The following is a 12,222-nucleotide window of genomic DNA, read 5'->3' on the forward strand; positions in this document are numbered from 1 at the left end:
AGGTCCCCTGGCAGCCCCTGTCCCTTGCAGCCACCATGGCACACAAAGCATGGGTCCCTGGCACGGGACAGGGATTATGCACCTTGCTCAGGGCATTCCCTTTGAATGGCCTCCGGATTAAAGCAACCTGATGTTTCATTTCTAATTAGGTTGAGATAAAGAGATAAAAAGCTCTCATGTGGAAAAGTTGCAGGAGGGGAACACTCTCATAGCAGGTCTCCCCAGCACAGGTGGTGCCTTGTCACAAACCCACCTCTTTAGGCAATTTTGACCAAGGTTCCAGCACACTCTGAGCTGTATCCAGTGTGTAAAGGTCCCCAGGTGCCAGTTGGAGCCGCATCCCTGCAGGAGGTGTTTACCCAAGGTGTGCAGGTACCAGGGGGAGCAGGGTAAGCACTGGGGATCTCTGGGGTGATACATTGAGTTCCATACCTCTTCAAGCTCAGTGCACACATCTAGATGCCAGGCTCCATTCTGGAGCAACATGGGCAAGTGGGTCAACCTCAGGGAGGGAGAAGGCATGGGGTCCATTTCAGATGGGACAGAGGGGCAGTGAGATGATGTCTGCAGAGCCAGAGCTGGCTTGTGTCCTGAGCTCCCTCCTGATCCCTGCCTGGATGCTGCTGCCAAGTAGTTTGATGGCTGAGCTTGGCAGCCTTTTTCTTCCCTGGTTTCCCTCTCCTTATCCTTAATATCAGAAAGCACTTGGAGAAACCCCTCTGGTTCCAGCATGAGGATGTTCTGTAGCCACTGGTTTCAGACTGGGATGGACAAAGGCAATAGAAGAATAAACAGCAGCAAACATTTTTGAGATAAATTCATGGTGCACTGACTTTCCAGTCTAGACAGCCAGCACAGCTCCAGAACAGCTCAGGCAGCACATCCCAGCAGCCAACACATCTCAAGAATGCATACCCAGGTAGGCTCCCAAGCCGGGGGAGAGCTGGGTTTCACTACAGATGTAACAGTTCCTGAGTTCCTTCAAACCTTCACAGCTTGTGATAGACAGAAGAGTTTTTTGAGCTCAATTTGTCAAACCAGAAGCAGAAATAGTGCTTCTCTGGACAGAGCACTCTGTCCAGTACTGGTCACAAATCATTAATATGGTGATGATATGGGAAAAAAATATTTGATAGGAATTGCCAGTATAAGCCATCGTCTGCCCACAGAGATTATGAGGACAAGGGATAGAGACACCAGGTCCAAAGACCAGTTTAACTTGTACAATCAGAACATCATTTCTGCAGGGCCTTGTATAAGTGTTCCATAAGCTCAGTCTGCAGAGGTGAACAAAACTGACTGACAGAAGTTCTGGCACAACTATTTTCCGGCCTAGCAGAGTATTCTCAGGTGAATGTCTGTGTAGGAACATGGATAAGAGAAACACTTACTTGGTATAAAATGCCACAAACTTCAGTTCATCTAAATCTCCCTGAATGACAACATCATCGAATCCTTCCCCATGGCCTGAAAAGCAAAGAAGTGGATTCAGCAGCAATTCCTCCAGATCCAGCTCTAAGACAAGGTGTTTCATTCCAGCACTACATGGAGAACATCCTGCAGTGACCAAGAGACCAGCACCAGGAGATGCAGGTTCCAAAAAACACAGAATCACAGGAGAGTTTTGGGCTGGAAAAGTCCTTAAAAAACCCTCTTTTTCCCACCCTCTACCACAGGCAGGGACACCTTCCACTACCCAGGTTGCTCCAAGCTCTGTCCAACCTGGTCTTAAACACTTCCAGGGGTGGGGCAGCCACAGCTTCTCTGGGCAACCTGTGCAGGGCCTCATTACCCTCACAGGGAAGAATTTCATCCCAATATCTAATTTAAGTCAATCCTCCATTCTGTTTTTAGAGAAGTGCACTTCATGGCAGATGGGTGTCAGAGACACTGAACCCTCACAGAAGCCAGGCAGGGAAACAGCACTGTGGCAGAGGTTGGTGGGGAGGGTTCCCAGTAAAGGACATGACCCTGGCTTCTCTGTCCCAGGACACCTCCAGCAGCACAAAGTCACAGCAGCCCCAGGGAGCCCCTTACCCGCATATCGGATGCTCTTCCCAAACATAGCTGTCCACAGGTATGGGACAGTGCTGATCTCCGTGCCGTGGGCCAGCATGTTCAGTGCGGCGATGCGGCCTGCAAGAGAGCACTGGGATGGGGGAATTGTCATTCCAGGGCAAGCTCCATGCTCTGCCCTCAGGTCACGGCATCACAGAGTAAAGTGAACCAGCAGTCACAGAGTACAGGAAAACCAAGAACTGCTTCTGAGAAAACCCACACAGCAACAAAGCAGGAAATACATGAGGATGGACTCAGACTCCTTCCCATGGTGCAGCTCCTACTCATCACCTCCACTGCCATGAGCCATGTATACCCATGGGACTCTTTCCCCCCAGCTTGTGCAATAGTGACGGGGTTGACAGTGTGCTGAGCTCCTACCCTAGATGGGGATGGGATAGACAAACCCTTGGAAGGGCATGGAGACTGTTGGAGTACAGACCCTGCTGCAGAAGCATATCTGGACAAGGGAGAGGTGTCCAAAGACTGAATTCAGAGCTGTGGTTCTAAAACCTCTCACCCAGGGCACAGGAAACCCCCCTGTGGGACTGTGGCCATGAGGGTAGCCCATCACACCAGGGGTTCCAGGCTGACAAGAGGCGAGAAGGATCGGAGCTCTGCTGAACACTCCTGGGCCAGCTTGGCAGTGTGGGAAGTCCAGCTGGGAACCTGAGCCCAGGCTGGCATTAGGATGTGAGCTCCTAAAATGTCCTGGGACAGGGAGTAGAGCTGGCTCCCACAGCAGTGCCAGGGAGCAAAAGGAATATGGGAAAGCCTGTCCCTGGGCTCCTCTGTGCTGGTGATGAGGCATTGTTAGGCAAAGCTTGGCAAGAATGCTGACAGATGAAGACACAACAGGCAGCATAAGATACACATGCTTCAGAATGTTCAATACAACCACTCAGTCTCTCTGTTGGCAGTTGTCTCATTCTTGCCCTGGAGGATTTGGAAATTTCCTAAGAATCTGGAAAAGGCACTTTTCTGCAAAGTACCTACCATGCATGTGGGCCATCTGCCAGTGGGGAACATTCACCTTCTTGTTATTCCTCAAGGCCAATGGAAATGTGACAGCATCTCCAGCAGCAAAGACCCCTGGGATGTTGGTCTGCATCATCTGCAGGGGGGAACAGAGGTGGGCATCAGTTGGGTTTGAGCCCTATGTGAACAGAAACTCCAGAGCTGGAGTGGTCCAGAGCTGCCACAGTCCCTCAGAACACAGAAAACCTCTGTTTGGCTGTGGGACCCCCAGAGGAGATTTCATTCAGCTTTCTTCACCTTCAAATGAGAACACACACATGCAGGGACCTACAGTATCCCCCAGCTAGTGGGTTATCCAGTATAAAGACACATTGACTAGTGTCCTGGAGCCCTTCTCAGAAGTCTGGGGTTTGATGGTGTTTGCAGATAGAGCCCAGCTTATTGCAGGGATGAGCGCTGCATGGCACTAAGCCCCAGCCTCCTGACTCCTTTGCCCAAGGCACCAACACCCACCAGCTCCAACACTACTCCCATTGCAGTCACTGGTTGTGGGGAGAAAGGATGAGATCTTTTAGGATCCTTGAAAAGATGGATCTATCTCAATTTTTCCCCCTCTAAATATCCATACTCCAGGACAGCTCAGAGCCAGACCCAAGCCAGAGCATCCAGGTCTGGGGTTTGCACACCCCCACTTGCAGAGACAGAGGTCCCAGGCACTCCTAGTGATGCTCCCAGAATCTCAGCATCTCACAGAATATCCTGAGATTAAAGACAACCACAAGGGTCATCAAGTTCAGTTCCTGGCCCTGCACAGGCCAGCCCAAAGAATTCAAAAATTCCAATTCTGCCAATCTTGGCAAATAAAAGGCCACAAAAATCTCCTGTGATAGCAGTCTGGAGCCCCAAGGAAGCTCATCCAGAAGAGCTGACCCAGCTCCTCCTCCTCTCCCTCCCACAGGGGCTGCCCCTGAGCTCACCTTGTTGACAACAACGAAGCCCTTGGAGTCAATGTTGATGCCACTCTGCTTGAGGAAGGCTGTTGCTGGGACTGCACCTGGGGGGAAGCCAAAGACCACTGCTGCAGTGTCTGGTGTTCCACAGCCCTGGGGGCTGATCCTGAAACCTTTTCCCTGCCAGGGCAGTGGGGCTGCCCCCAGGGACAGGCAGCAGCTATTCTGGGAGTGTGGAGCACGATCTGGTACCCTACAGAGCCCCCACTGCATCAGCCTCTGATCCCTCAGGATCCCTGTTCTGCCCAAGCCACCACAGTGTAACTTGTCCACTGGCCTTTTCAAGTGCTTGGAGATAATTTTCAATTTAATTCTCTTTTATAGATACTTTGAAAAAAAATATATTTAAAATGGAACCTTACAGTCTCCAGCCAGGGCTCCTCAGCCTCACCCCAGTCTGTGTATTTCTTTCACCTTCCTTTTACTTTTTTTTTTTTCACTTCCAGCCTTTTCACAGATCAGACTAGTCAATAAAAACAACAAAACCAGGATTAAATTAGTTCTGTGATTCTTCCAGTCCACAGCATTTTAAAGAGGGAAGGAAAGGGAATTTTTTCCTCCGCAAGTGTAAAGGGGAAAAATATCATATTCTATGGAGTATTTTATAGTATGGGATACATTTTTTGACTGCTGTAAGCAGTAATTAACAAGAAAAAAAAAACACATTAAAATTCAGTTTGGGAAAGTTTTAATAAAAAATATCTTGAGAGGATGAAACTGCTTTAAATGTTTTGTTTTTTCCTGGGAAAAAAAATGTATTACTTCTGAAATATTTTTTTTTTTTATTTTGTTGTGGGGGCTCTAGAAATGCCTTTTTTAGATATGCAAACTCATGTGTAGCAGTGCAGCAGGACTTGCAGACCACTGCCAGTACCCCTGGCAACCCAGCCCAGGGACCTCCTGATGCCATCTCCCCTCCAACTTCTTCTCTGCCCTCCCTTCCTGGCTCTGCACCCACACAACCCTTACCAACACCCACGACACAGACATCAGCACGCAGGACCTTCCCACTCTTCAGCACAACCTCCTTCAGCTGCAGGAGACACAAGGGGCAGGGGGCACATCAGAGTTATTTTAGGGACAAAACCCCTCTGTAGCAGCAGGAGGCCGAGCTGGCAGCTCACCTCGTTTGTGAAATGCAAATTGACTATAATTCCTTAGAAAAGCAGCAGGAGGTGAGTGGGAGCAACGAAGACACCCCACACACCACACTGGCATACATTTGCTCCTGGGGGCCAAATCTAAGAATATGAATTTCAGGGGATAGGAAAGAGGGGAGAGCAAAACCCCGCTAGGAAGGGAATGGCAGCTCTGGGGGATGCCACAGCGGTACCCCCAGGGAGCCCCTGCCCACCACTTACCTTCCCCTCCTGCTCCCGCAGCTCTGACACTTCTGTCTGCATGTAGAACTTCACCCTGTTGTTCTCAAACATCTGGAGGGAGGGGACAAGGGACAGAGCAGGGAACACCAGGATCCTGAACCATCCTGGTCCTAATGTCCCACTGCCCCCAGCACTGCCTTGCCCACCCTGCACACTTGCCTTGACCTGCACTGCTAAGGGGATAACATCCCCAAGATAGCACTAGAAGAAGGTGCTTCATAGCACGTGGACCATGGCAGGGAAAACAGCCCATTCTCACTGACTACTGTCATCACAGCTTTGTCAATAAATGTGAAGTAAATTAATTAGAGCAATAAATGAAACAAGCAAAATCTGCTGTTACCACACCCCCAGATGGGAAGGCAAGGTCACCTTCATGACAGCACGGCCAACCCTCTCCCCAAAGAACTTCTTGAAGGGAACATGCTCCAGCTCCACCAGGGACACCGAGTGCGCCCTCTCCGCGAGGTAGGCGGCCACTTCCATCCCTGGGGAAGAGAACCACGTCCAAGCAGCCACATTAACCCACACAGCACAGACCTGTGTCCCTGGCTGCAGACAAGGAACAGCTTTACCCACTCCAAATGGGGAGGCTGGAGCTGCACTCCTGGGAGAACTGTGGAGCCACCAGACCTGATCACACCAGGGATCACACTGATTCAGGTGTTCTTAGATGAAGGTTTTAAAGACCAAAAGGGGGAATTGGCTATGAAATCCCAAAGTGCCCTGGTAAAAATAAGGAACAAGGGACCTCAGCCAAGGGAAACATTCGTCCTACAGCTGGGACAACCTCAGCTCTTGCGAGCAGCTGTTTTCTCCCATCAGAATTTTGAATTTCGGTGCTGGGAATTGCATGGGAACCTCCACCAAGACATTTTCTATCTGTGGGGTTTTTTGGAAAAGAATCTTTTTCATGACCTGCAGTTTGCAATTGGCTCCCCACACCATATGGTTTTCTGTAGATCATATTGATTCAACCATTAAAAGCAAGTTTATCTTTTTTAAAAGAAAAACAAATAATGAACATTTTATAATAAATTCCCTGACTATATATTCCCTGTAAATAACCATTTACATTTAAGGCTTGCAGGACCCACTCTTATTTTGTTAGGACTCACAAAAATTTTGTTGGAACCATATCAAGCAAAAAGAAGAACCATCAAAGAAACAAAGACTTTTCCTGTGCATTTTAAAAATTCACCACACTCCTAAAATGTAAAAGAGAATAAGCCCACAGGCTCCTACCCACCAAAAAGACTCTCCTGACTGAAGCCCACTCTAGACACACCAGCTTTGGACCCATGTGAGCACCAGTACTTGTCTTGACATGTGCTTTTCAAACTGGGACAGAAATATCTGTGTCCATGCCAGCCCAGCCTCTTTGAAAAATCAATTTCCTCAGCACAGAAATGTCGTTACATGCACCTGGGGCTGGAGGTTGGACTATCCCACGTCCAATTTCGTGGGGATGTTACCTCTAACTGGGCAGTGACAACCAGGGCAAGGGACTTTTCCCCTCTGAAGGCAGAGGTGGAAAGCTGGGACCGGGACACGGGCCAGGCAAGCACTCACCCAGGAAGGATGCTCCCACGATCACCACATTCTTGCTCGTGGCCAGCTTCACCACACGATTGGCATCTTCAGGCGTCCGGATGTTGAAAACATTTTCCATCTCCTTGCCTTTGCAGCTGAGAGTTTTAGGCCTGGAAAACATTGAGGGTGATACAGCTGCTTTTCCCAACTCTGTTCAGAGTTCAGTGCCCAGTCAGGATTGCAGACGCTCTCTTTGGGGCTCCAAGAACATTCCCAACTTTCCTTTTTTTCACCTTTCTCTGGGCTGGAGACATAACATGGAAAAACCCAGATGCTGTTGGCCAATGGTGGAGCAGGGGATGCTAAGCAGCCACCCCAGGTCCATCATGGACTGGTGTACCCACAGCTTCAGGGGAGGAGCTCCTTCCTGGGGCAGTGCAGCCAGCACAGGACAGGCACTGCTTTACTCTACTTGCTATGCTCAATTACTGGCATGTCATAACATTTTTATGACATTTAATGGGACATAGAAAATTCACTCTGTCCTCCTGCAGTTCTTTGGAGTCATATATTGAAAGTTTGATAAGGCTCTGCAGATGCAGAGAGCAGAACTCTCCATTCATTCCCATGGGCACACTTCTGATGCTGCAGCAGCTTAACTGTGCCCTCCCCAGGCACTTACTGGAGCCCATATATTTTTAAATATCTGTCCCCTGCATACCTGACTCACATCTGGAAACAGGACAGAAAATCCTAAATATTTTAAAAAACATTTACCCAGTATACCCGGAGCTTGTGCATGAGAATTTTGAAATTATTGCCAGAGGCTTAATCCTCTTTTGAACCTAATTGGGTGGCTGGTGCATATGGCATTTTGGCTGTGATGCTGTACAACCTAGTACCAGCTATTCACTCCTTGTGGTACTGGCTATGACTGGTGGCACTTTGGTTTCCAGTTTAAGTCCCTGCTTTGCCTGTTCTACAGCATCCTTTCCCCAGATCATAAATTATGCAGGGGCTGCATTTCTCCTACTTCATTTTATGGCTTGATGTAAGGAACACAAGGAAGGAGAGCCAGGATGCCTCATTTTCAGCTTAAACTGCCAATTTTCACAGACCTCCAACTGAAAACAAACTAATCCACTACTTCCAGGGCACAAGTGACAACAGCAATCCAGGGTGATGCTCGGCATCCCAGCACATCAATACCACCTTTCCCTATGGCTGGACCAGGTTCAGTCCTGAAAATTCCTATCCTGGGGCCAAGGCTCCCAAAGGGCCTGCTAGAATGGGGCAATAGCAACATCTAATTAAGGCTGCAACAGCAAAGTGTTAAACCTTAATGACTGAGAAAGATCTTAAAGGTTGGCACAAAATGAAAGATGGAAATTCAGAGGGATGATGGCTGTCAGGGCTGAGTGTTATCAAGGAGTGAAAAGAAGAGCAATGTGACAGAAAATGCCCTCAAAAAAAATTAAAATATTTCCACTTTGGAGCTTTTGTTAAAGAAATAAGTTCAAGGTTCTGTTATCACCGCTGGAGGTGTCCAAGGCCAGGTTGGAGCAACTTGGTCGAGTGGAAAGTATTCCCTGGCCACAGCAGGGGTGGGTCTAGATGAATTTTAATATCCCTTCCAACAAAAACTATCCTGTGATTCTGTGATTCTATAATATATGATGTAGATATATATGAAATAGATAGATGATAATATATAGATGTAGATACATACATCTACATCTATATATTATCATAGATATTTTCCAATTATCTTTTCCACATTTCCAATATCTTTTGTGTTCCTTGGCTTTTCCATACTCAAATTCAGTGCTCAAATTCACCTGCCACATTTCATCCCTTATCCCCATGCACAAGCTCCTCACATTCTCAGATAAAACAGTTTCTCTTGATCTTTAAGATGTTTGTCTGAAGCTTACATGTTTCCTGTTGCTATCAGCAGCTTGTTGTATTCCATCTTAAACCCATCCTTGAACACAGCTATCTTGCTCTTGATATCCACAGCCGCCACCTAAAATCATTCCTAAATAATGTTAAGGGAAGAAATCCCAGATTTTCACCAAGGTCCCAGCCCAATCAACTTGTCTGTCAGGTTTTAGTACTCCATGTTAGTTTTAGTTTGTTAGTTAGTTGCTTTTTGTTAGTCTGTTAGTTTTAGTCCCCTGCTGTCCAAAACCTCGCCAACCCACAGCATATATATTCCTAGCTGCCTTTTCACAAATCCTTGAATGTCTCCCAATATAAATAACATAATGGGGAGAAATATTTAATCCATCATTGTCTGCACTGTTTAAAGGCTGATTATCCTTATCAGATGGTGCCCGGTTCCCAAGATCCACACGAGGAATGGCAGGTAGCACATGATGGTCACCACAGATGGCCACACCATGGTCACACCCAGCGTGCCCTTCCTGCCACTGGAGCACTGCATTAGCTGTGTTTTGAACAACCACAGGCAACTTGCACTCTGGGGCAAAAAGAGGGGTCTGGGGGAGACCAAACATTCACACAGTGGCACACAGTGAGCCAAGAACAGAGACACATTCCCTAAATATAGCCTTTGCATACCAGCACTTTCCTTCAGGTACACACAGGACTCTCCTTACCTGCATTTCAGTCAAGACTTCGATGTCATAGGTGCAAAAGAACTCCTTGGGGCGTAGGGCAATCTGCTCAGGGTGGGAATCCATTGACTGCAAAAAGCCATTTTTCTGTCAGCTGCTGTGGGTTGAACAGGTGAGTGGAGAAACAGCTGCTACCAGCACAAGTCAGCACTTGTTGCATGGGTTAAGGGAATGGCTCTACAGGGCTGGAATAAAAGTCTGTTCAAGTAGGAGTCGTCACAAGAGGCTGGTCTGGGCTGTGGTGCCTTCTCTGCTGGTTCGGCGTGGGGCTGGTGCTGAGTGGCTGAGGCAGGACCACAGCAAGTGCTTTGGAGTGTCAGCAAAGCAACCATAACTGCAGCCCCTCCCAGCATGCACGGGTTCACAGGAGCAAGAGAAAAGCCTGATTTTACAACACAGGTGTCAAGGCCTTGGAATAGGTTGCCCAGGGAAGCTGTGAAAATGTTGGACAGAAGCAAAACCTGGTCTAGTAAAAGGATTCCCTGCCCACAGCAAGGGGGTGGCACAGGATGACTTTTAGAAGTCTCTTCCAACTCAAACCATTCTATGATAATTTGAAAAGCAGCCAGTTACCAGGGCAAATGGAAGCTAGAAGAGCAGTAAGAATGAGCAGCATTAATACACAAGGATACACTTTAAAAAGTACCCAATTTATGCTGCACAAGTTCCATCGAATGCTGAAGCAAGGGGGTGGGGCCCATATCTGCACATCTTCAGCTGCAAGATAAAGGTTCTTGCTTTTCCCAGGCTTCCCTGGTCACTGGGGTGAGACGTACATCTTTACACACAGGGTTGAGCCCATGATCATCTGTTCTCCTGACTCTGTGGACACAAGCTCATTCAGGCTGAGGACAAGCTGAGCATCAAGTGACCTGTTGAGTGTGCAGGCTGCTCCCTGCTGGTGTACCCCTTCCTGCCTGCAGCGTAGCAGGAACAGGCACAGGCGCCATGGTCAAGCCCCGCTATAGATCAGCACAGGCTCAGCACCAGCATCTACTCATGCCACACAGGGATGATGTTTGGGCTTGATCCAGGAGCAACAGGGGACGCAGGAATCAAGGGCTTTCCTATTCACCCATGGAGATGGATGTGCAAGATCCTTCTCCTTGGAGGTGGCCTGGTCAGGGGCTGGAATGAGCCCGACAAGACACTCCCTTACTCTGACTTCAGACAATGCTCTGCTCAGGAGAGTCTGGTGTTACAGGACTCGAGGCAGGGGCAGCATCATATAGGTTTTACTGCAAATTCTTTGATAATCCACATTTACAGAGAGAAACACCTGACCTCTCTGTGACAGTGTGTAAGGAGGGCAAGGCAGAACAGTGCACAACCACTACAGCTTTTGCTGCTGCTTGGTGCACTCAGGACAGTAACAGATGTGGCAACACACAGGGAATAGGTCATGGGCCAAAGGGGGCAAAGGGAAACAGTCCAGCAGGACCTGGAGACAGACTGATAACAGGGCAGGGCAGGGCAAAGGAAGGGCAGTGCTGCAGTTTCAGGAGCAAGAGCTCTGCTGCTTACAGAGTTAGCACTCCTTCTCCAGTGGCTTGAACAGGTTTAGTCCCACTCACAACAGGATTAAGGAAAATTTCATTTTTTCCTACCCTCTTCCCCAAAATTCTGCCTTCTCTTCCATGGGCTTTGTGCACCTTCCAAAAGTAACTACAACCAGAGGGGTCTAGTAGAGGATTTAACAAACCATGTACAACATCTCTTGCATGTGAAATGTTCTTACTATTTAACAGAGAGAAGAATAGCCATCTAAGACTCATACGTGGGGATAAGTGTTTGGAAGAGCTGTCTGGCTGGGACAGCGGCTCTCAGATTCTCTGAGCAACCCCAGCACAACCCCTGTGATGCTTGGATGCAGGTACCAGGCAACTGCTCCTCACCCCAGGCAGGACTCTCAGAAGCACAGAAATGGTCTGAATGCTCCCAAACAGCCATGTGCAAACAGACATGTTTGCCTGTCTTTGAAAATCCCATTTTTGGGTGCTGGAAGCAGAGTTAAATGCTTTGATTGTAGTAGTCCCCATCGGTAAGCATTCCTGACATGAGGATCAACACATAGTTCACCTTACGTTATCTCCAAGCTCCAAGGTCAAATGCTGCTGTCCAACTTGAGCTGCTGTCTGACATCAAAGAAGTCTCAGGAATCGGCAGCAAAAGAATCTGATTAAAGATCATCCTGTGTCTATAAACTGGAATGCAAAATGGGATGTGTGCCAGAAAAAGTGACCTTTGCACTTCCATCAAATTATCAAGTTGTGATGACAGTTGAGAATCATCGAAATTACGGCACAAAGCATCCCTGGGCAGCAAGAGACAGGCACCAATAAAAACCCTGGTAGACAACACCATTTTTTCACATGCTCCATCTCACTGCCTTAAAGATTTTGATCCAGAAACACTTAAAAAAGACCCAGGTTACCAGTAACCAGGTACAAGTTGGCTAAGACAGTTACCATTAGATCTTGAAGAAAGCATCATATGAATCATGGAATGGTTTGGGTTGCAAGGGACTAAATCATCTCATTTTGTCTCATTTCAGTTTGCAGGGATACCTTCCACTAGACCAGGTTGCTCTAAGCCCCATCCAACCTGGCCTTGGACACTTCC

At 48.0% G+C, this 12,222-nt stretch overlaps 1 protein-coding gene across 14 annotated transcripts in view; it reads right to left on the minus strand.

Moving 5' to 3' along the window:
• Window positions 1-12,222, minus strand: part of AIFM3 (AIF family member 3) — a 50,362-nt gene that overhangs the window by 5,229 nt on the left and 32,911 nt on the right. For 11 of the 14 annotated variants that reach the window (XM_086856664.1, XM_086856657.1, XM_086856665.1 and 8 more), the window contains 10 exons: window positions 9,583-9,669; window positions 8,896-8,987; window positions 7,001-7,131; window positions 5,801-5,916; window positions 5,408-5,479; window positions 5,016-5,079; window positions 4,014-4,090; window positions 3,055-3,172; window positions 2,038-2,136; window positions 1,392-1,467 (listed from right to left, as the gene is read on the minus strand). In XM_086856664.1, the coding sequence (XP_086712790.1) occupies window positions 1,392-1,467; window positions 2,038-2,136; window positions 3,055-3,172; window positions 4,014-4,090; window positions 5,016-5,079; window positions 5,408-5,479; window positions 5,801-5,916; window positions 7,001-7,131; window positions 8,896-8,987; window positions 9,583-9,669 (932 nt within the window). The remainder of the gene's footprint in view (window positions 1-1,391; window positions 1,468-2,037; window positions 2,137-3,054; window positions 3,173-4,013; window positions 4,091-5,015; window positions 5,080-5,407; window positions 5,480-5,800; window positions 5,917-7,000; window positions 7,132-8,895; window positions 8,988-9,582; window positions 9,670-12,222) is intronic. The other 3 variants (XM_086856666.1, XM_086856667.1, XM_086856660.1) reach the window with 1 other exon arrangement.

The sequence above is a fragment of the Cyanistes caeruleus genome, chromosome 18 (genome assembly GCF_971803275.1).
Source record: "Cyanistes caeruleus chromosome 18, bCyaCae1.hap1.1, whole genome shotgun sequence".
Classification (NCBI taxonomy): Eukaryota; Metazoa; Chordata; class Aves; order Passeriformes; family Paridae; genus Cyanistes; species Cyanistes caeruleus.